Consider the following 23,004-nt stretch of genomic DNA (forward strand, 5'->3'; position numbering starts at 1 on the left):
CCAGAGCAACTACAAACTTCCCACAGAGGATCCTGATGTCAGGATAGTGTGTGATTGGAAAACCAACAAAAAACCCCTGGATATAATGTCCCCTGACAAGGCCACAGTAAAAGCTTTCTGGTCACAGTGGGGAAGCTTGGAGTTCAAAGATGGAGTATCCTATAGGTCGGAGATGGGGGAAGCCAGTGAGTGATAGGTACAGGTGCCAGCTGGTTGTGCAGATACATTGAAAACAGATATAGAAAGCTGGTGCAGGAATGTGTTGCTTGCATGGCAGAGAAGGGCCCCCCTATGACTAGGAGAGCCACTTTACAGCAGTCTCGTGTGGGGGCACCAGTGAAGCACTTTGCTATTGATGTTCTTGAGCCCTTGCCTGAGCCAGAGTCTGGCAATCAACATTTGCTGTTAGCTATGGCCTGAGGCTTATCTAATACGGGCTCAAGAAGCTGTGATAGTAGCATGGGCCTCAGTGAATGTATGTTTCACCAGATTTGGGGTCCCAGCTGAATTATACACAGATCAAGGCTTTGAATCCAGTATGTTTCAACAGGCTTGCGAGATTCTGGGATTCCACCAAACCCCAGCTCAGCCCCAGTCTGACGGGATGGTGGAAAGGGTCAGTAGGACTCGGGGGGGTTCAGCTGGTTCCCTGTGTGGCACAGCACCAAAGGGACTGGGACCAGCACATTTAATTCCTTTTGATAGCTTACAGAATGGCTGTCAATGAGAGTGCACAGTGTACCCCAGTACTCCTCGCGTTTGGGCAGGAGCTGAGAACCTCAGCAAAGCTCTTCCCTGGAGAGGAACAAAGGGATTTCAACCATTTGGAGCATGTAGAAACCCTACAACGCAAAACTGAAAAAGTTCACCCCTTTGCTAGGGAAAATGTGAGGATCTCCGTTACCAAAGTGAAAAGGCTATAGGATGTAAGGGTTGTATAGGGAAACTGGTTTGACAATCCCAGAGGAAAGAAGGGTAGGAGCCCTAAGCTGAGTGAACCTTGGCAGCGACCGTACACAGTGCTCACCCAAATAAATCAAGTGTACAGGATCCAGCTGGGGCCCAGGACTAAATCTAAAGTGACCCAGAAGGACCATCTGAGGAGGTAGCGGGGGAGAGGATTTCAGCATAGCTACCCCCAAGGGTCAGATCGCTGCTCAGCCTCATTTGGAGAAAGAACTTGGGCCCAGGTCTCCCACATCCCTGGTGAATGCCCTGTCCATCTGGCTGTTGTGAGGCAGGCTGCTCACAAGCTCTTCTGGAAGAGTTGTTCGGCTTTGTATAAATAATTAAGCATTCAGTAGAGCAAGAGCTTGGTCCCAGGTGTCACATATCCCCAGATCCTATCCACCAGGCTACAGAGTCAGTCTCTCTAGCCCAAAGTACATTTAATTGTTTGTATGAAGTGGAAGAACTCCAACAGGAGAGTCTGAGACTGTTAACTAGAAATCCTCCCTATAGTTTCTTGCAAAAATTTTCAAAAGGTCTCGGGTTCCTCTCAGCGTTGACCAAGAAGTGTTTTGAAATGTCAAAAATATTTGTGGGGCAGGAAAACTGTTTCTACCCAGCTCTACCTTTAATACTTTTAATTGTAAAACCACAAATGTTGGCCGAATACTGCTGAAAATATTAGGCCAAAAACTGGAAAGACATATGGTTTTTGGCTGACAATTTTTCAGTTTTCTGACCAAAAGTCAAAAATGTCCTGGGAAAACACACACTTTCTGTAGAAAAAATTTATTGAATGAAAAATCCAATTTTCCCTTGGAGGGGAAAAAGGTTTCAATGGAAAAAGTTTGCCCAGCCCTACTAGAAAGCTGGTCTTCTCCATCCTAGGAAATATAGCGAGGCCTTTAGCTAGCTAGGCAAATAGCTGTCATGGCAGGGTGTTTTCTGAGCAATCAAGAACCGGCGGAGCAGAGTTTCTGTAATGCTTTTGTGGGATTGTTAACTAGCTGTGTTATGGCTGAGGTGGTGACCACCAAAGATGGACTCAGGAGATATCCATTAGGTGCCCAGCTCTACCCCAAGACACCTTGTGTGACGTTCCTTTATGCCTCATTTTCTGATGGGAATAATATCACTTTCCTGTGGGGAGTGCATTCGTGTCCTGGGGACAGTCAGTGGTTAGTCCCTGAGGTCTGGAATAGCTCTAAAACAGAATGAGTTTATTACGTGCCCTCACTGCTCTTTGCCCAGGTGCTGTGAGCATAAATTCAGTAACGTGTATGGGGTGCTCTATGAGCACCACAGAAAATCCTTTATATAAAGCCAGTGCGGTACAAGCTTCCTCTGACTGTGGGTGTTGTGGCAGACATATTCATAGGCACCCCACTGCTGGTGATTCACAAAAACACTTGTGTATTGAGTGTGGATGCATGTGCACGCATCGGAGCTGTGCTGTGCAGGCCAGGATGCTGGTGGCAATGCCGAGCATTTGCACGAGCTCCATGGATTTGCCTGGTTTTGTAAAGCTAACTTCAGACAGCTTGGAGTTGGATATTAGCTAAGGGGAGTGCCAAAATGAAGGGATGCTTATCTGAGCTAGCACCAGATGCCGTGGGTCTAATTGGTCAAGCTAGAAGCTGCAGATTCAGAGGTGGGGGAAACCAGTTAACATTGCTTTTCTGAACCTCAGAAAAAAACTTTCTTTGAATTTGGGGTCCAGGTGGAGGGGGCTCTTCTGTTACCCAGTAGAGCTCTGCAGAGCAGCTTCACCTTGCAAGGAATTTGGGGTGTCCTTCAGAGCGATACGGTGGTAACTGTTAACCAGGAGAACTCACTTCCCCTCTTCCCCCGTGGACGCAATAGACATCAAAGATATCATTGACAAGGGCCAGTCTGAGCCCTGGCTCACGGACCTGGAAGGAAAGGCGGGCAGACGGAGACTAGGCCGACTCAGAATGCCTCCAGCTGGTGCCACAGAGCCCCGTTGGGGCACAAAGCAGCCTTGGTAGAGTCTTTAAAGGGGTCCAAATGCCCTTTCCCCTCTGTCCATTCTCTTCCGCCCTTTCCCTCCATGCCTCTCCTCCCTCTCCCTCCCCTCTGATGCAGGGACGGGGAGGGGAAGAGAGAGCTGCTCTGTGTGGCCAGCAGGGGGTGCACTTTAGCTGCACTGTCCTTCAGCCCCTCCAGAGAGCAATAGCAGCCCTGCTGCCCGGCCCTGCCGTGACCCAGTGGGACGTGCCCATGTGCCACACCCAGCGCTCTGTTCCAAAGTGTGCCCCATTTTCACTGCACCTGTGCTTGATCATTCCCTGTGAGGGGAGAAACTGAGATGTCCTGGCTTGTTATTTTTCAGATCTTCCTAGCAGTGGCTAATTTTGAGCAGAATGAAAGGGGTCAGGAGTTCTCTGTAATTTACAAGTGGAGCCACAGAACAGAGAAATTCTTCCCGTACCAGCGGATCGCCACGCACAGCGCTAGGGACTGGGAGGCCTTTGACATTGAGGGAGAGGCCTTCCTCGCGGTTGCCAACCACCGAGAAGGTACCTTGCCCTTATTCTTCCTGGCAGTGCTCGGTCGGTAGGTGCTGAGTGCAGGAGGTTTAGTGGGATAAAGCCATCTGGGACCTGCTGAAGGAGGACTCGGGGACCCATCCTGCCTGGAACCCCCCATTTCAGAGTGGGGATGTTCTGGACCAACCTCATGGTGTCGTTAAGCGCCCCGTTATTGTGCAGGCACCTCCACAGCGGGAACATGGGGTGGGATCCTGGCCCCAGTGCCATCAATGGGAGTTCTGCCAGTGACCTCAGTAGTGCAAGGATATCACCCATAAAATGCAAACCCTGGGAAAACGCTGTTGTATCTGGTAAGGCTGATGCCTAGTAAAGTTTTAAACAGTAGCCTTTTGCATTCTCAGTGTGCTGTCTGTAGCAAAGGCAGGAGCTAGCCCTGCTTTGGGGGCACTGTTTTGGCTGGATATTGTGATTCATTTCCATTTGTTTGTCAGGAGAAAGGGTACGGAAGAAGATGTAACAGTAGCTACTGAAATCAGCAGAGACTGATCCTTGTCATGGATTAGCCTGACCCCGCTAATGTAAATGAAGGGCATTGGACATCCTCTCTTTTACCTGCAGAACCTTCTTACCCCTTCCACCTACAGGTAGCAAAGCACTCTACAGAAATTATTAAACCACTCAGAGAGAGAAAAATATTGTCTGCATCTTACCAAGGTGGGGAAACTGAGGCACAGCATGATTAAGAGTCTTGCCCACAATCACACAACAAGCAAGTTGCTTAGAAATAGACACCAGATCTCCCAGCTCCAGTGCTTTAACTACTAGTCATGAGTCTCCCTAACACCTCCTAGAAGGTGGTGCGATTTTCAGTTAGCAAACAAACTGTGGTGATGGGAAGAAATGTGGTCATTGCTGGGAGGAAGGGTGTACAATGATCCATTTTACCCCGTGGGAAATTTCCAATCCCGCCGGCCATCCACACACAGAGCTCCCCTGGTTGTTAGGTCAAAGAGATCCCAATCCCCTGTCATTCATAGGTGACCTCTTCCATCACAGCCCACTTCTAGCCCATCACTGGAACAGCATCTCTGCTTTGTAGAGATCCCTCTCCCTCTTATCCCGGTGTGGCTGTAGATATGAAATGATACATGTGAGTTACAATTTCCCTTCTCACCATTAAAGTGAAGGATTCCACTTCAGAGGGACTCTGACGAAACTCCTCGCTAATGACCCAGCAGTTGTTGCTTCTCGCTAATCCTCCTGTTTGTCACAGTTCCATCCTGAGGCACAATCCCAGTTGCCTCACTGCGGTCCTTGACATGCGTTCCTGCTTCACGCTGGAGAAAGTGGGTAGTGTACAAATGGGTCTTTGAAACACCAGGCCGGCGAAGAAACCAGCGTCTTTCTCCTGTTGAGTTAGCCAAATCGTGTTTCGCTGCACCCAGAAGACCCTTACAAACACCAGCCCTTTCAAGATGCGCCTTCTGCTGATCTGTCAGACGTTAATGACTGTGAAGTATCTGCATCAAAAGGGCACCGTCAGCCTGGCCACATCTCATCCTGAGAGAAAAGTGTCCCTTGAGCTCTCAAGTTAGGGCAACCATCGGGAGCACAGAGGCTACCTTGTAACATTCTCCAGAGTACATATATGTTCTTGCTACATACTCTAGGGTAGTTGACTAACTGTTGCTTGTATTGACTGCTTGGACTGAGAGTCATGAGCCATTTCTTCATTAAAGTGTGTTTGCATCTGCCCCGCCCCCAACCCCATCCTATGTGGAGTAACCATGAGCATACCATGCTGGTCTGACTTCATTCCATGTGTTCACACTGGCGTTTGTGTACCACCAGCTGTGATGATCTAGTGATGGGGATTTGGATACCCCCATACAAGCTGGCTGGGCATTGTGATATCCTCCCTAATAGCTCGCTTACCACCCCCATCTGTGGTTTGTTCTGACAGGAGGGATATTGCAATGGATTCAATGGATGGGCTGCATTAAGTGGCATCATTCCTAAAGGCTCATCAGAAGAGTTTTAAAGAGATAGTACTTCTACTGGGGAGCAGTGAAAACACACTTGGTTTCCCAATGGGTTAAAATAATCTCTGAAAGTACCTTTCCTCTTACACAGTCTGCATCTCCCATAATAGCTCGCTAGGCTTTATACAGCACTTTTCATCAGTAGGTCTCAAAGTGCTTTACAAAGGAAGTCGGTATCATTCTTCCCATTTTAAGGGTGGGGAAACCAAGGCCCAGAGAAATGATGTTCCGTGCCTGGTCTTAGCAGAGCCAGGAATAGAAGTCAGGTCTTCCACTGAGTGCTGTAGCCACAGTTCTATACACTGTATCTGACCGCCAGGCAAGGCCTGGTGGGGTCCTAAAATGAGAGTTATATAGTAAGAGACACCTGCCAGGGGAGAGAGAGCCCCACAACCCTGGAGTCTACGGGCTCTGTCGGCCACAGGAGTAAAGACAGCAGTTGCCTGCGGAAAACCTAGAACTAGCAAATATGGGCTGGTGAATCTGAGCGATGAATCCTGTGTTTGTAATGGGGAATTGGGGACGTCAGCAAGGAGTGGGAGGAGACCTTGGGAGCCGTTTCATTTCCAGGGGAAACCTCTGCTTCGCAGCTGGAATCCTCAAGGCCTCACATCATGGCCACGATGCAAGGGAGGCGCAGGGTCTAGTGGTTAGAGTCCTAGACTGGGGTGTGGGAAATGTGGGGTCAGTTCCCTGCTGTCACAACCTGCCTGTGGGACTTTGGGTGAGTCACTTAGCCTCTCTGGGCCTCGGTTTCCCCATCTGTAAGATGGGCATAACAGCCCTGCCCTACATATGTTAACCACTAGGAGGTGCTCAGGTGCTGTGGTAACAGGAGCAGATAATTACCATAGATAGACTCCAGCTGTCAATCATTCCCCTCCCCCGGGGAACGTCTCTAGGTGTAATGCCTGCGCACCACTTCACTCATCAGCATGGGGGTTACATGGGACTTACGTGTGCCCAGACCTTGTGCTGGCCTTGCATGGGGTGAACATCATTATTTCCCCATTTTTTCCCCAAAGTGTTCATGTTGCTGTCACACCATCTCCTCTCCCTTGGCCTCTAAGAGCAGCGTGGTCTTTCCCCGTGTGTCAGCTGCGTCTCCAAACATCATCAGCTAAGGGCTAGTTTTCCCAAGCGCTGGGCATGTTTGACCCTGTGAGGTGCTGACCACTAGCCAAGCACTTAAACACAGGCTTACCTTTAAACTTCAATGGGATTGGGCCTGGGGCTTGGTTTCAGTGGCACTTCTCGCAAGCGCCAAGCCCCCTGGACTGAGTCCCAAACCCTCAGCACCTTGCAGGATTGAGCACTGGTGGTCTTCAGCTCCCACTGACTGCTAGCTTGTGTCCATACTAACAGGATGCAGGAGTTCGGACTCTTTCCACACACTGAGGCTAGCCATGAAGTTGCAGTGTGCTGCCACCCAGAGGGGAATGTTAGTATAAAACCACGATGCATTCAAATTATTTAACACAAAAGGGCCGCAAGTACCACTCAGAGCTTTGGCAAAGGTAAAACGAGTGACTAGCCATTGGTTTAATCAGTTTCATGAAAATAGCTGAATCTGTCTGAAAAGCACATTGTTCTACTACTAGAGGCACAACCACAAAGAAAAGAGCAAAGTTTGCTAAAGGGTTAGGGTGGTGTGAGGAAACGGTTAATAAATTCATAGGTTGGAAGGCCAGGAGGAGCTGTTAGACCATGTAGTCTGACCTCCTGTACACCATAGACCAGGGACTTGCTCTTAGTGATTTCTGCATCCAGCCCATATTCGTGGTTGAGCTAGAGCATATTATTAGAAAGACCTTCAATCTTCGTTTAAAGACTGATTTCCCCCTGAGAAATGATCATGTCCATAACTGAAACCTCCTTGATATCTATTTTTCTTCTATATCTGTCACCTTCTCTTTTTATGCTTCTGTAGTAAATAAACGGTACAAACAACCAGTCCACTTCTCTGCAGTTAAAAAAATGAGCGATTAAAAATTCGATAAAAAATGCAGGATTAAACTAGTGTGCCTGAGAAGGAGTGAATCACTGCACTGCTGCAAATATAAAGTGGAAAGATTTATTTCGGCCTTCTCACTGTAAATCAAGCAGCCAGCCAGCCATCCCGCGTGACCAGCTGTGCAATAATTAGGTATAGAACCACAAGAGGAAGGAATCGGAGATATTGACAGTAGGTAATCAGTGGCCTATGAAAACTATCAGCCCTGCATTTTTAGGGGCCCACCATTACACACATACTTGTAGGAAAAGAAAATTCAGGAAAGAGACTTGTTTTAGCTCAATGACAGTATGAAAATCAAAAGGATCACCTTTTATTTTCTATTATAATAGATCATATAATACAACATAAAAACGTTGCAACAAAAAGTCATTTCAAAAGGAAAAACTGAAAATGTTTCATTGTGAAAATGCCGAGACGGAACACTGGGATTGCTGGAACTATTTTCTCTCTCTTTGTCGCTGAAATGTTGGTGAAATTGATGTGATTTTGTGACGTGTTTAGATTTTGATGGAACTGCATGTGCTGATGGAGCACTGTTGGGCTGTAATTTTTCAGACCAGCTCTAGTCCTTGCGCATGCATTAGTACGCATTAGGCTGTGTGCTAAAGGCAGGCTGGAGTGACTCACACGTTTGGGCAGCACTATGGTCCAGGAGACCCTGGGAGTGGGAGCTGAAAGGTGCTGGGTAACTCCACAGAGGAGAGATGAAATGGAAGCCCCCAAATCAGGCCGCCCAGGAGGTTACTTTGCATGGTGAGGAGGATGGAAGGGAGGGTAGAGAGCTCTATTCTCAAGTGTTTTGCTGGGAAAGGGAAAGCTGGCAATGCAGCCAGCCAGTTGGGCCAAACAGCATTCTCCGTTGCGCACACCTGTGTGTCACCCCCGATGCCTGGTCACAGCACTAGCACCTCTCACTTTTTCTCCTGCACGGCGGGCTTTGGAACCAGGTTTGGTATTTGGGAATGAAGTTCTCTTGCTTTCGCAGGGGGCTAGCTCCACAGCTGCAGCCCAGAGGTACTCAGCACAGTTGAGTCCAAAGGTCACTTTAAGCAAACTTTGCATCAGGAGGATGGGGCTTGTCTAGCCCCTGGCATGACTCAGAGCAGACTCCGGACTGCTCTGTGTTATGTCTGGCTGCCCTCAGCCCTAAGGAGTTATTCAGGCAGTTAGGGAGTGCCATGGCATAGGGATAGCCTGGCATGAGCTGCAGGACGGTCTAGCTGCCCCAAGTACATGCCTAGGGTCTCAGATGGGCCACAGGTGGGGTGGTTAGTCCTTCCCACAGCTCATGCTGCCAGGGCTGCGTTCTATTTTCAGTGCACTAGCTCAGGGAGAACTAACACAGTACGTCTCTGCGAGCTGGCAATCACACCCCAACCCAAAGCGTAGCCTCACCCCTAGATGTAAGAGCTGGTAGAGCCCAGTCAGGGTGTGTGTGCGAACAGGCAGGATTACGCTGTAGTGTCTATATCTGTACACGCACAGAGAGGAACTGATTGTCCCTTCTGTTGATCCATCCTGTGCAATATTTCCTCAGGTCTCTCAGAAGCAAGACTGGTCCAGTCTCACCTAGTAGTTTTCCAGGGTTAATGGCACATCCCCAGCTGCCTGGTGTAGCTGGGACATTCCCTTTGAAGTGCAACATTTCAGTGGTGCCCAAGCACCAAACTCGGTAGCTGCACCCCTACTGAGTGGCAGAGGGCTGCAAGGCACTGTCAGAATTGCCCCCACATATCCAGGAGAGGTTTCCACTTAGGTATTACTTACTCCTCATTGTCCTTGCTGGGTTAACGCTGTCATTGGCTGAGAGAGGAACTGAATTGGTAGCATTTGCTCGTTTGCTTCTTGGGAAGAAATTAGTCCCTAAGGGACAGACAGCTTAGCTGCTTTCCCCCCTTTCGTGTATTTCCTCTGATCCTTCGCTAGTCTCTGTCAAGTTACTGTCTCATTTCTTTTGATCACTGAACTGCATTCTGTTTGCTAACGCCCTCTTCTTTTTCTGTCATTCCCAGGGGATAATCACAACATCAATAGTGTCATATATCGGTGGAACCCCAGGACTGGGCTTTTCGAGGCCAACCAGACAATTCCTACCTCTGGAGCCTACGACTGGGAATTTTTTACCGTTGGACCTTACTCTTTCCTAGTCGTGGCCAACACATTTAATGGCACATCTACAAAGATCGACTCCCACATCTACATCTGGCTCGGTGGCTCCTTTCAGCTCTTCCAGTCAATCCTGGTAAGAAGTTGCTATTAGTCAGATTTGATTTCCCTTTCACACTGAGTAGTTCCAGTGAGTTTAATGGGACTTCCCAGCTAAGTGAGGCCAGCTGGATATGGCTCTATGAGGAGGTGCATGGCTCATGGAGGCCAGTGGGATCTGGCCCTAGGCAGAGGTGCAGCTCCTGGGGCCAGTGGGATCTGGTTGTAGGAGGAAGTGCGGCTCCTGGGGCCAGTGGGATCTGGTTGTAGGAGGAAGTGTGGCTCCTGGGGCCAGTGGGATCTGGTTGTAGGAGGAGGTGCGGCTCCTGGGGCCAGTGGGATCTGGCTGTAGGAGGAGGTGCATGGCTCATGGAGGCCAGTGGGATCTGGCTGTAGGAGGAGGTGTGGCTCCTGGGGCCAGTGGGATCTGGTTGTAGGAGGAGGTGTGGCTCCTGGGGCCAGTGGGATCTGGGTGTAGGAGGAGGTGCAGCTCCTGGGGCCAGTGGGATCTGGCCCTAGGTGGAGGTGCAGCTCCTGGGGCCAGTGGGATCTGGCTGTAGGAGGAGGTGTGGCTCCTGGGGCCAGTGGATTCTGGGTATAGGAGGAGGTGCGGCTCCTGGGGCCAGTGGGATCTGGCGGTAGGAGGAGGTGCAGCTCCTGGGGCCAGTGGGATCTGGTTGTAGGAGGAAGTGCGACTCCTGGGGCCAGTGGGTTCTGGGTATAGGAGGAGGTGCGGCTCCTGGGGCCAGTGGGTTCTGGGTATAGGAGGAGGTGCGGCTCCTGGGGCCAGTGGGCTCTGGGTATAGGAGGAGGTGCGGCTCCTGGGGCCAGTGGGCTCTGGGTATAGGAGGAGGTGCGGCTCCTGGAGCCAGTGGGATCTGGCTGTAGGAGGTGGTGCGGCTCCTGGGGCCAGTGGGATCTGGCTGTAGGAGGTGGTGCGGCTCCTGGAGCCAGTGGGATCTGGCTGTAGGAGGTGGTGCGGCTCCTGGGGCCAGTGGGATCTGGCTGTAGGAGGAGGTGCGGCTCCTGGGGCCAGTGGGATCTAGCTGTAGGAGGAGGTCCATGGCTTATCGCCTGGGGACAGACCGACAACCTCTCTCTTTGTGCGTGAATTGGTGAAAAAAGCGAAAGCTGCTGAGAGTGTCTCCTTTGATCACGGAACTCGTGGAAGCCTATTTTGTGCCCACTGAAGACAAAAATCAATATAGAAAACTAATCAAGCTTCTTCCTTCTCACAAAACGTACACCCTTCCCCAGCTTTGTTCTCTTGTCTTTTGCTACTTGAGTGTAATAGCCCGACGTCTGTCTCCTGCCTTCCAGGGATTCGAGACAATGCTAGATAATAAGTGTAGAGAGAAGTGTTCTCTAGTCCCATGGGGTACTGCTGGGGTTTTCTTTCCTAAAGACTTGCCAAGTTCAGGTTTTTTTTGTATGCAGTGGCAGTGTCGCTAGCTGACATCAGTGGCTGGGAGGTACCCCCTTGGGTAAGGTGCCAAACCGGTTTGGGGCAGCAGAGGAGAGGAATAGTAGAGTGCGGGGCAGGGGGGCTACATGACCTCAGAGTCAACCCCAACCCCATTACACACCTGCTTTCATCAATGCACATATTAGTGTTTGCTGTCTGTACAGTTCCAGTCGTGTGCTAGGCACTTTAGAGACTGCTGGGAAGACAATGTCCATGCCCTCACAGGCCAAGACCCGAACATACAAGCTGAGGAGAAGAGCTGGGGGCAGCTCCTTGAATGCTGCCTGCCTTTCCTCACAGCTTTACAGCAGCTCCTAGTGCATCCTGCCATGGGCTGACTCAAACATGCAGCAGAAACCATGTGAACATCAAACAAGCCCAAACTCGCCACAGCTACTTCCGATCACTCTGGATATAGAAAAAGTGACTTATACAGCCCCTGCTGTGTTATCTTGCTGGGGGGAAACATTGCTGGGTGGGCGGGGATCTCCCAAGTCACTTTGCAGGCCACTCTCCAAATCAGCAGAGCAGCGGGGCTCGGTGGGCTGATGGAGAGAGCAGCCCTGGCTGAGACAGCAGCGTAGTGCTCTCTACATCCCTACAGAACTGTTAGGCTCCGTCTCTCTGCCCTTCTCTTCATACACACCTCTGCCCTCTCAGGACCTGTGTTCCCCAGCCCGTTAGCCAAGCAGCATCCGACACTGATGGTGAAACTCTAGCCCTCTGAGGTCTATGGGAGTTTTGCCATTGACTTAAATTTCACCCTCATCCCGTTGACTGGAGCAGTCTCTGCTGAGTGCTGGGAGTTTCTTTCTATCTCCAGGAGCTGCCTTCACAGCAAGAGCAAGAACACAGCGTAGGTTTCACCCAGCTCCTGGGTGTTAATCTGCCAAACTGTCCTCATTTTAAAAGCAAGTACCCGTGCTTGGCTGGTCTCCCTGCCCAGCCCTTAGAGCTGCAGTCTGTGCTCTCTGAGGGTGACATCCAGGACAGCAGCTACCGGGGTCTCGCTGGATCTAGAGTAAAAGTTCTGCCTGCTGAATAATAGCCTCTGTTCCTAATTAGTCAGAGCCAGGGTCCAGAAAAGTAAGGGAATCACTGAGGTCACCTGCAGTATCCTTCTGAGAAAACAACTGGCTGAAATCAGCAAATTGCTTGCCTGGTGGCGTTGCCACACCCTTGTACAAGGCTTCTTGGAAGGTTCATTATTTATACAATTTCACCTTCCCTCCCTTCCATGTGATTTTTAAATCCATGATGATGGTGCTGAGATTTCAGTCCCTGGAGGACCGGGGCAAGGAGTGTTGTGAGAGGAATTCTGGGTTTACTGGAACACTTCACTATGAGAAAGAGCCACTGGAGGATTCGGAAAGCTGCCGCTCTCCGCCAGTTACCAGCAGCAGGACTTGCTTCAGGCCGTAACAGCCAGTACCTGTGTGGATGTTGTTTTTGGCAGGGCATGATTGCCCTCTTGGGGTATGTTCTCTCTTTCACAGAGGAGTATTTAACAAGCTCCAAATTTCAACCAGTGAAATGTGGCAGCTACATTCTCACAAGGCGGAGATGCATTTCAGTCCCATTTCTTGGATGCTGCTCCATGTCTGGAGAGCTTGATTTCTTTTTAATGGGAAATTGCAAACTCCCAATTTGATTTTAAAATTTACCCTTAAGATTTGTGAAAATCCCTAGCCTCCGTAAAGCAGCAGGAGCTAATAAAAGGAACAGAAACTTCAGAACTAGAGCTAACCAAGCTATGCCCTCAACATCAAATTGCCTGGACATTGATCTCCCTAAGCATGTCACTCTAACAGGTAGGGCTTTCTATCTCTCTGTTTCACTTTGCCGGGAGGTTGTCACCTAGATACTGTGCTAGTGTTGGGGAGGAGAACCTGTGTCCCAAAAGCCTGTCCTGGAGCTGCCAGAATCTCTTCTCTTTCACAGCCTTGCTCAGATTATTTTGTGACAATTGTAGCCTCTGGATCACCAACTCTGAAACAGCGTGTATGACATCTGTTCCTGATACATGTATAATAGCATCACAGTGTGAAGCTGCTGGGGATGAGAGGTGGTGCACTGTACAATGCTTTGGTCCTTCCATACAACAGCCTTCTCAGGCCTTGATTCAGTAAACCATCCCTCTTCAACCAAGTACCCTTTAAGTTCTGTATGCACTGTAAAGGGACTTAACACATGCTTGAAGTAAAGCATGTGCTTAAATGCTCTGCTGAAATGTGGCCTAAAACAGGCCTACGCACACCTGTGTAATAGGTTTGAGACCTCCATCAAAAATTTATTCATTGAATCATGGAAATGTCAGGCTGGAAGGGACCTCAAGAAGTCACCAAGTCCAGTCCCTTTTATTGTCGCAGGACCAAGTAAACTTAGACCAGCCCTCATAGGTGTTTGTCCAACCTGTTCTTAAAAACCTCCAAGGATGGAGATTCCACATTCTCCTTTGGAAGCCTATTCCAGAGCTTAACTACCTTTATAATTAGAAAGTTTTTCCTAATATCTAATCTAAATCTCTTGCTGAAGATTAAGCACATTACTCCGTGTCCTACCTTCAGTGACCACAGAGAACAATTGATTGCCTTCCTCTTTATAACAACCCTTAACATATCTGAAGACTTTTATCCGGTTCCCCCTGAGCTGTCTTTTCTTAAGACTAAACATGCCCACTTTTTTATAGCCATTCTTCATAGTCAGGTTTTCTAAACTTTTTATCATTTTTGTTGCACTCCTCTGGACTCTCTCCAATTGTCCACATCTTTCCTTAAGTGTGGCACCCAGAACAGGACACAGTATCCCGCTGGGGCCTCACCAGTGACAAGTAGAGCAGGACAATTATCTCCTGGATCCTACACATGACACTTGTGCTAATACACCCCAGAATGATATTAGTCTTTTTTGCAACTGCATCCATTGTTGACTCATATTCCATTTGTGATCCACTATCACCCCCAAGTCCTTTTCAGCAATACTACCACCTGGCCAGTTACTCCCCATTTTGGAGTTGTGCATTTGATCTTTCCTTCCTAAGCAAAGTCTTTACTGAATTTATGCACTTGTCTTTGTTGAATTCCATCTTGCTGATTTCAGACCAATTCTCCAATTTGGCAAGGTCATTTTGAATTTGAATTCTGTCCTACAGAGCGCTTGCAACCCCTCCCAGCTCAGTGTCATCTGCAGATTTTATAAGCACACTCTCCAGTCCATTATCCGAGACATTAATGAAAATAATGACTAATACTGGATGCAGGATTGGTCCCTGCAGGACCCCAGTAGGCACACTCTCCACAGCAAACCATTGAAAACTACTCCCTGAGTATGGTCTTTCAACTAGTTGGGCATCCACGTTATGGTCGTTTCATCTAGACCCCATTTCCCTGGTTTGTTTATGAGAATGTCATGTAGGACGGAGTGAAAAACCTGACTAAAATCTAAAGATATGTTACCCATGTTCACTTTTTCGTTTCATTCTAGACTTTTGGTGCTGCCGACTGGGAGGTCTTCCGCATTGGAGACAGAATCTTCCTCGCTGTGGCTAACAGTCACAGTTATGACAGTGCAACCGTTGTGCCGAACAACCACTACGCCATCAACTCCTCCATCTATGAGCTAAACATCACGGCACAGATGTTTGTCAAGTTTCAGGATCTTCTCACCTACAGGTACCAACTCTCTTTTCAGTGCAAAAACATCTGTACTGGGTCCCAGAGAGCTCCCGATTTAACGTCCTTTCCAGTGATCACAGAGTCAGACATCTGTAGATTTTTCAGACCAGAAGGGACCGTGACCTCCTGCATAGCACAGGGCAGAGAATTTAACCCAGGGATTCACATAATACCTGCAGCTGCCAGGAATTGCACTCATAGGCATAGTTTGACTGCTATATTGGGGGTGGGGGGGAAGCGCACCCATGTACATGCAAGCACCCACACGTGCACGCTGAAGCCAGTCCCCTTGGTTCACTGGCTGTCTCCCCCCGCCTACAGTTGTACCTGGGCTGCTGGTGCTGGGGGGGACAGAAAGGCATAACGGGGGAGCCCCAGCTGCTGCTGGCAGCCACTCCAGCACCGGCTGCTGCAGTGATGTCCCTGCTCTACTGCTGCGGCAATTGCCTCCCTGCTGGGGCTGCTGCTGACCAGGGAACACCCCATGCTGGGCTCCTGCTTCCCCCTGTCCATTCCTGTATCCCCTTTTCTTCCCCATCCCCTCCCTCTTCCTCTCCCCTTCTCTTCCCCCTGCCCCAGCCAACTTCCCTTCCCCACTGTCTCTTCTCCTCACCACACCCACCTTACTCTGTTCCCTCGCCCCGCCCCCAGGGGCACTCGTGGCTGTAGAGAAAACAGGTGGGCACTAGTACCCAGGAAAAGCTGCTCACTCAGTCCTGCTCCATCCACTTCCCAGAGCCAAAATGATGGCAATGACAAAGTCCCCTTCTCTCCCTGGCCCCCAGGCTGAGCAGAACAAGCCCTGCAGGGCAGCTGAGCACTCACAGAAATAGGGGGGAAGGAATGGCATGTGACCCCTCCATGCCTCCCCTGTTTGAGAGGACCGTGCCCCCAGAGACCCCCCAAATTACACCTATGATTATGCTTCCCCTCCCCTCGGGAAACATGATGAGAGGGAGTCACTACGTAGGAACACCAGGGCCCGTACCCTGACCTAGCTTAAATCAGCCGACTTCCATGAACTTCAATAGCTGTGCTGATTTACACCAGCTAAGGATCAGGCCCCAGATTTGGAAATTGAGGCATGTTCCCATTTAAGCAAAGGAGGGAGAGTGTGGCACATGACTGATGATTGGGGGTGGCTGGGGTGCTCAGAAGAAGGAGAGTCCCGTGTTTGTCAATGAAGGTTCCACCAACGCGTCTGTTCCCATCCTGTTTCAATGAACCACATTGTGTAAGAGGAGGACACAGCTGGCCACAGGGGTTATCTGATGTTTAGCAGTTGGGAGCGTAGGTTGAACAACTATCTAGATAGTTACTCTCTCAGGTCTACTGGCATAGAACTGGGAGAAGGTGGTTAGAGGAACCCCCCACTTTGGACCCAGTTTTCCCCTCCCCACACTGGATTTCAGTGGCTGCATTATACGTCCCCTTTGCACCATGTAACAGGCTGCCCAAGGTGCAAGGCAGAGGAGAACCAGGCCCAGTGTCCTATGCAGAGCTCAGTTACAAAGTCTGTATCACCAGCAAAGCCAGACAAGAACAAAAGAAAACACCCCCTTCATTGTCTCTGTCCATTTTCCCGGCCCTCTGCCCAGTGGGGACCCACCATACCCAGGGCCCATCCAGATTACCCAGGGCCCATCCAGATACAGGCACTTCATTCTGCTCCACACATTCCTCTGCGCTGTGGTGGATCTTCCTGGCCAGGCTAGTGGGGAGGCCCAGGTCCTTCTGCTGGCAGGGTGTGGGTAGATTTCAGAGTGCCGATCCCAATGGAAGCTGTGGATCACGTGGCCTCAAGGCCTGGCGCTGGAGCTTTGTGTGTGCTGAGACCGGGGACAGAAGGGAGCGTTGAGAGGCCGTTTGTAGCTCAGCAGAAAGGAGGCTTCTCCCCATTCGATCTGAGTGCAGACCCTAGGGGGATGGATACATCGTAAAGCCTGATTGGCAATGTAAGAGCCCTGGGCCGGGCAGGATTGCTCTTCCTTCACCCAGCTGCTTCCATGTCAGTGTCTCCACAATAAACTGAGCCCAGACAAGCCCTCCCTCATGAGTGCTGCCAGCCCTGTGCATTGGCGTAACATCCGCGAGCCACCTGCACCTTGGCAGGTCTTTAACTGAACTCCTCCTCCTGTGGGAAATCAGCCTTTCCGTGGCATCAGCACCATGGCATAGGTGAGCTACTTGGCCATCGTTTGTCAGCCCGCTCGGATGGGGTTCTAGCCCAACATGACCTCAGCTGCTCAAAGGGCAGCGTGCCTCTTTTGGCTGAGACCAAAGCAAGGACGTGTGTTTCAGGCCCCCTGCCGTAGCTGGCTGTTTCCCGCTCCTTCTCACAACCAGCAGCCGTTCCGGAAAAGGCAAGTGGGTGAGTCCTTGGTGCTTTGGCCTGTGTGCGAGCAGTGGCCTACTCCATTCCCCAGAGCAAAGCACTCAGGTCATCTTCTTTGGAGCTGTCTGCAGGACACGCGGAGAGGTGCCCCATGAAATCTCTGCCAGCCAATCCCACTGCGGGTGGAGGTTCAAGCTTGGCAATAACAAATAGTGCCAGTCTGGCTGTTCTCAGCCACCAGATTCCAGCCACTCAGCTTAGGACTTCAGCCCGCTTTACAGGGAAGGAAATGGAGGCAGCAAGCTTAGTGGCATCATCGTCAGGGCTGCTCAGCACTTCGTAAAATCAGGCCTGATAGCAAGCACCAGCAATGCCTGCTGTGTCCCACCCATGCCCTGTCCCGGGGTTAATCAATAGGCGGCCCGCAGGTCAAATCCAGGCTGCCAACCGCTTTTGAACGGACCCCGAAATCTCGTTATTTACATAGTATTGTTACTGCGGTGTGAAAAATGTTTCTCTGGAGTCTGGACCTTGGCCGAGAAATGTGGAGCTTGACAAAAAATAACTGACTACCCCATTCCCTCTCCGCTGACCCACACTGGGAATTTGCTGAATGGTAGCTCATTCTGGAACATGATAGTCAGGAACTAAAATCCGTGAGAATCAATTGTTGAAAAGATTCTTTTCAAAATGTATTATAACTGAAGGCAGCTTGGGGAAAACCTGCCTCTACGTGGAAATAGCTGCATTCCCCTCAGACTGACATAGTTTTTGTAAGTCACTTTTAAGGGAGGGGTGATCTTGCCTCTTCTGTATACAGCATACAGGCCCAGTTCTGTCCTCCTCAGTGCCCAGCCCAGTCATGTGTGGCTCTGAATTTAGCAGCAAGCATATCTCAAATGGAAAGCTTGGCTGTGATCCCTAATCATTCCCTGTATCAGTGCCTCTGGGTCTGGACACCACAGTGCAATTTGACCATGCTGAAAGGAGGTAAGGTGTTGTCACCCATTTAACTCCTAACCTCTTGTGGTGCGAGATGTCACAGTACAGCCACAGCAATGACCCACACTGTCTGTGTCTGCAAGGCTTGGTATGCTGGCCTTCACCTGGCCAGGGCTGACATGACTCTGTGGCATGTATACCTCATGCCCACATATGGACCGGCCACTGTTACCAGAGGCCAGGCTTGCTATGACTGAAGTGCTTGTGGAAAGGGCTGAATTAGCAACTGTTTATCCACAAAACAAGTGCCTTGTGGGCAGTGGCCCAGCAAACTGTCCCACCAATGTGCCTCCACCCTGACCTGGGGAGACCATACCTGTTGGGAGGGGGGTACTTTATGCCCATCATCCCTTCCTGCTGCCACGTCCACTCCATGCCAGTTGCGGTCATGGCCTCTCTCCTGGAGACACTAGGATCTGGACTGGAGCCACCAACTCATCACAAAGCCCAGGGAATGACCAGCAGACGGTAACAGCTTTGTGTCTCTGTGCTGCCCTGGGCCGGATGGCGGCTGGTGCCCCAAAGGGACCTGGTGAGCCTCTCTAGGGATGGTTCTAATGACCCATCTGTGTGCTTGCTCCCTATCACAGTGCTCTGGACTGGGAGTTCTTTTCAGTGGGAGAAGATTATTTTCTGGTGGTAGCAAACTCCTTTGACGGATTCACCTTCTCTGTGAACAGTATTATATACAGGTAACTATGCCCGAATGGTGCGGCCCCATCTTAGAGCCACAGGCAGTTGGAGAGGCACCGTCAATTGTCTGCAGTCAAGGGCCAGAGGAAATGCAGACAGACACGGCTCAGAAGGCTCGAGTGATTCACTTCGTCCCTTCACCCTGCTCTGCCTCCTCAGGATCTGGGCTGCTCTGCGTGGGGCCAGGTGGCCCAGAAGCAGAGCAAGCAGGAAATGTACAGGGGAGGTTATTCCACCCTTTCCTTCTACTCTTGCTACCTGATTGCAGATCCATATCTCTGAAAGGGCCCTAGTGCAAAGCGAGCATCTTTCTAACCCATGCAGAACTGGGCCATTTCAGCCAAAAGCATCAAAAGAAGGCAGTGGGCCTGAAGGAGGAGTCAGGGAGAGAAGGAGTGAGACTGCGCCTTCCACTGCTCTCTGGTGGCCAATGGATGTGTTGGGTTCAGTGCCCACAGGCAGTGACTAGAGGGGGGACCATGCAGAGGCCTTTCCCCTCAGGTTTTTCCTGGTGGATGCAGAGCTGGTAACGTGCACCCGAGCAAGCGTCCTGCAGGCCTCTGTCGGGCTGGGGACCGGTGCTGTGTGGGCAGCAGCCCCGCGAGCTCTGCATGCTGCCCCCCTGCAATCCTGACCGGGAGGTGCCACCACCAGGGCGAGAGTCTCCATGGCTGGGCTGCCGGTTGACCTTTGCTGAGCCTGCCCACCTGCTCTCAGTGACCTGTGGGGTGGTGCTGACCCTGGTCACTAGGGCCTGGACTGAGGCCACCAAATCCATTTCACATAGGCTACCCCACCTAGCCATCAGGTGACCATTCTACGCCACTACTGGGCAATTTTTCAAGCACCAGCCTAGAGGGAAAAGGTTCAGTATTTCATGACCAGTCACCAGTGCCTCATCGTCTGGAGGGGGGCAGAGGTATGAAGCTGTTCAGACTGGGAATGAATCCAGTGTCTGCTTCTGCGCAAAACATCCCTGACAGGAGAGGTCTAATACAGCACCAAGCCTCGAGCAGCGGGATCTTCCTCTAGTTCTGTTCCAGTCACAGCCCTTCCAGATAAGGAAGCATGCAATGGAGTAATGGGGGCTGGGAGGGGCCAATGCATCTTTGTGGGACAGCGTTTCTGTCAGTTTGAACTAGCAAGGGTCTGTCTACGCGGCACTCAGAGGCATGACTGCAGCACGCGCGGACATACCTGAGCTAGCTTTGATCGAGCTCGCTCGGCCCATGCTGCAGCGGCTTCGCTGCTGCTGTCATTGGAGCTAGCTAGGTCAGAGCTAGCTTGGGTGCCTCTACACCTGCTGCAGTCCCACCGCTGACTGCAGCGTAGACAGCCCTTCAGAGTCACTAGCGTGGGGAGGTGCCCAGTGGAGATGCAAGCCCATGCTATGGGTATTAGCGCGTATCCTCTGTGCTGCAGGTGGCAAGGGTATGAAGGCTTCGTAGCGGTTCATCATCTTCCGACGTTTGGCTGTCGAGACTGGGAAGCGTTTCACACAACAGCGGGCTCCTACCTCATCTACTCCAGTGCCAGGGAACCACTCTCCAAGGTGCTGAAGCTGAAAACCGTCTGATCAGATATTCAGTGATGTCCATTTACTCCCAGGAGCGGGACAAACCCAGGCAAAGAAGTGACTTGTCCAGCTCTGCCCAGGCTAGAATTATCCCCCTGCAGGAAATACGCCAACTCAGGAATGCTGGGAAAGTCTGAAGCCTCAGCGCCAAATCCCTGGGGTTGGTTGAGCTGTGCTCTGCTCAGGACCTGGACAGATGGGGGAACGTGGTTCTATAGCACCTATCCCATTCCTTCATCCAGGAGCTGGCCGGGGCACCATGCGAGCCCAGCTATGGCTTGAGCCAGCTGGCGGCCGTCAGGCTGGTGCCGTTCTGAGCTCCAAGGATAACATGCAGCAGGGGAGATGGTCCGAGGGCACAATCTAGTCCTACATTCAAACCCATCCTAGGCAGCCATCCTCTAGCTCACTCTGCAGTAGACCCCAGCGGGTGAGAACACCAGCTCTGAGGAGTGTCCAGCCTCCATTGGATTGGTCTGATGCACAAGCCTTGCATGGTTATGTCCTCCAATAATGCTGCCCGTGTCCTCCAAGGTGTATTGATTCTTGTTTCCATGCCCGCCTGCCTGTAATGCTGAGGAGGCGTGGAGTGTCTGTCCAACCTCCTCCCATTATTGTAGTTGTTTCCAGTTATTCCCTGTACGTGACGGGTTCATCTTGCAGAAATCAATAGGTATATTTTACAAGCACGCTGAGTAGATGGAGATGTAATGATTTATCACCTATAATGATAGAGGCAGTGGTGGCAGTTCCACAGTTACGGCTGCACTGCGATTTGCACTTAGAGGGATTTTAGTCCTTAGAGTAGCAGGCCAGATCCTCAGGTGGTGGAAATCACCCTCACACCATTGGGCCCTCGCCCCCCAATCTGGCAAAGACATTTTCCCATGGAAGCATCTGTTTAATTGTTTTAGTAAGATATTCAGTCAGTCACAGAGGGAACGTTGCAAAATGCTCCAGTTGCAATTTTGTCCTGTTTCTCTCATCCTTCTTTGGGGTCCTCTGCTTAGAATCATAGAAGATTAGGGTTGGAAGAGACCTCAGGAGGTCATCTAGTCCAAACCCCTGCTCAAAGCAGGACCAATCCCCAACTAAATCATCCCAGCCAGGGCTTTGTCAAGCCAGGCCTTAAAAACCTCTAAGGATGGAGATTCCACCACCTCCCTAGGTAACCCATTCCAGTGCTTCACCACCCTCCTAGTGAAATAGTGGCTCCTAATATCCAACCTAGACCTCCCCCACTGCAACTTGAGACCATTGCTCCTTGTTCTGTCATCTGTCACCATTGAGAACAGCCGAGATCCATCCTCTTTGGAACCCCCTTTCAGGTAGTTGAAGGCTGCTATCAAATCCCCCCTCACTCTTCTCTTCTGCAGACTAAATAACCCCAGTTCCCTCAGCCTCTCCTCATAAGACATGTGCCCCAGCCCCCTAATCATTTTCGTTGCCCTCCGCTGGACTCTCTCCAATTAGTCGACATCCCTTCTGTAGTGGGGGGACCAAAACTGGGCACAGTACTCCAGGTGTGGCCTCACCAGTGCCAAATAGAGGGGAATAATCACTTCCCTCAATCTGCTGCCAACGCTCCTACTAATACAGCCCAATATGCCGTTGGCCTCCTTGCCAACAACTGCTGACTCATATCCAGCTTCTTGTAATCCCCAGGTCCTTTTCTGCAGAACTGCTGCTTAGCCAGTCGGTCCCCAGCCTGTAGTGATGCATGGGATTCTTTCTTCCTAAGTGCAGGACTCTGCACTTGTCCTTGTTGAACCTCATCAGATTTCTTTTGGCCCAGTCCTCCAATTTGTCTAGGTCACGCTGGACCCTATCCCTACCCTCCAGCATATCTACCTCTCCCCCCAGCTTAGTGTCATCTGCGAATTTGCTGTGGGTGCAATTAATCCCATCATCCAGATCATTAATAAAGATGTTTAACCAAACCGGTCCCAGGACCGACCCCTGGGACACTCTGCTTGATACCGGCTGCCAACTAGACATCGAGCTGTTGATCATTATCCGTTGAGCCAGACAATCTAGCCAGGTTTCTATCCACCTTATAGTCCATTCATCCAATCCATACTTTTTTAACTTGCTGGCAAGAATACTATGGGAGACCATATCAAAAGGTTTGCTAAAGTCAAGATATATCATGTCCACTGCTTTCCCCATATCCACAGAGCCCGTTATCTCATCATAGAAGGTAATCAGGTTGGTCAGGCATGACTTGCCTTTGGTGAATCCATGTTGACTGTTCCTGATCACCTTCCTCTCCTTCAAGTGCTTCAAAATGGATTCCTTGAGGTCCTGCTCCATGATTTTGCTGGGGACTGAAGTGAGGCTGATCGGTCTGTAGTTCCCCGGGTTCTCTTTCTTCCCTTTTTAAAATATGGGCACTATATTTACCTTTTACCAATTGTCCGGGACCTCCCGGACTTAACCAACCAGAGGCCTACCAATCCATAGGCTCAGAGACAGAGCCCCCTTTGAACGCTGAGCACTCATGGAGTTATTGCCATTATTAATCACAGCCCCAG

General features: G+C 50.6%; 1 protein-coding gene across 1 annotated transcript in view; it reads left to right on the forward strand.

Moving 5' to 3' along the window:
• TSPEAR (thrombospondin type laminin G domain and EAR repeats) overlaps positions 1 to 22,407 on the forward strand; it is an 84,949-nt gene extending 62,542 nt beyond the window's left edge. The window contains exons 8-12 of the mRNA XM_027835070.3: positions 3,302 to 3,488; positions 9,533 to 9,762; positions 14,674 to 14,861; positions 18,792 to 18,893; positions 20,317 to 22,407. Of these exons, the coding sequence (XP_027690871.2) occupies positions 3,302 to 3,488; positions 9,533 to 9,762; positions 14,674 to 14,861; positions 18,792 to 18,893; positions 20,317 to 20,470 (861 nt within the window). The 3' untranslated portion in view covers positions 20,471 to 22,407. The remainder of the gene's footprint in view (positions 1 to 3,301; positions 3,489 to 9,532; positions 9,763 to 14,673; positions 14,862 to 18,791; positions 18,894 to 20,316) is intronic.
• The last annotated feature ends 597 nt before the right edge of the window (positions 22,408 to 23,004 follow it).

The sequence above is a fragment of the Chelonia mydas genome, chromosome 9 (assembly GCF_015237465.2).
Source record: "Chelonia mydas isolate rCheMyd1 chromosome 9, rCheMyd1.pri.v2, whole genome shotgun sequence".
In the NCBI taxonomy this organism is placed as follows: Eukaryota; Metazoa; Chordata; order Testudines; family Cheloniidae; genus Chelonia; species Chelonia mydas.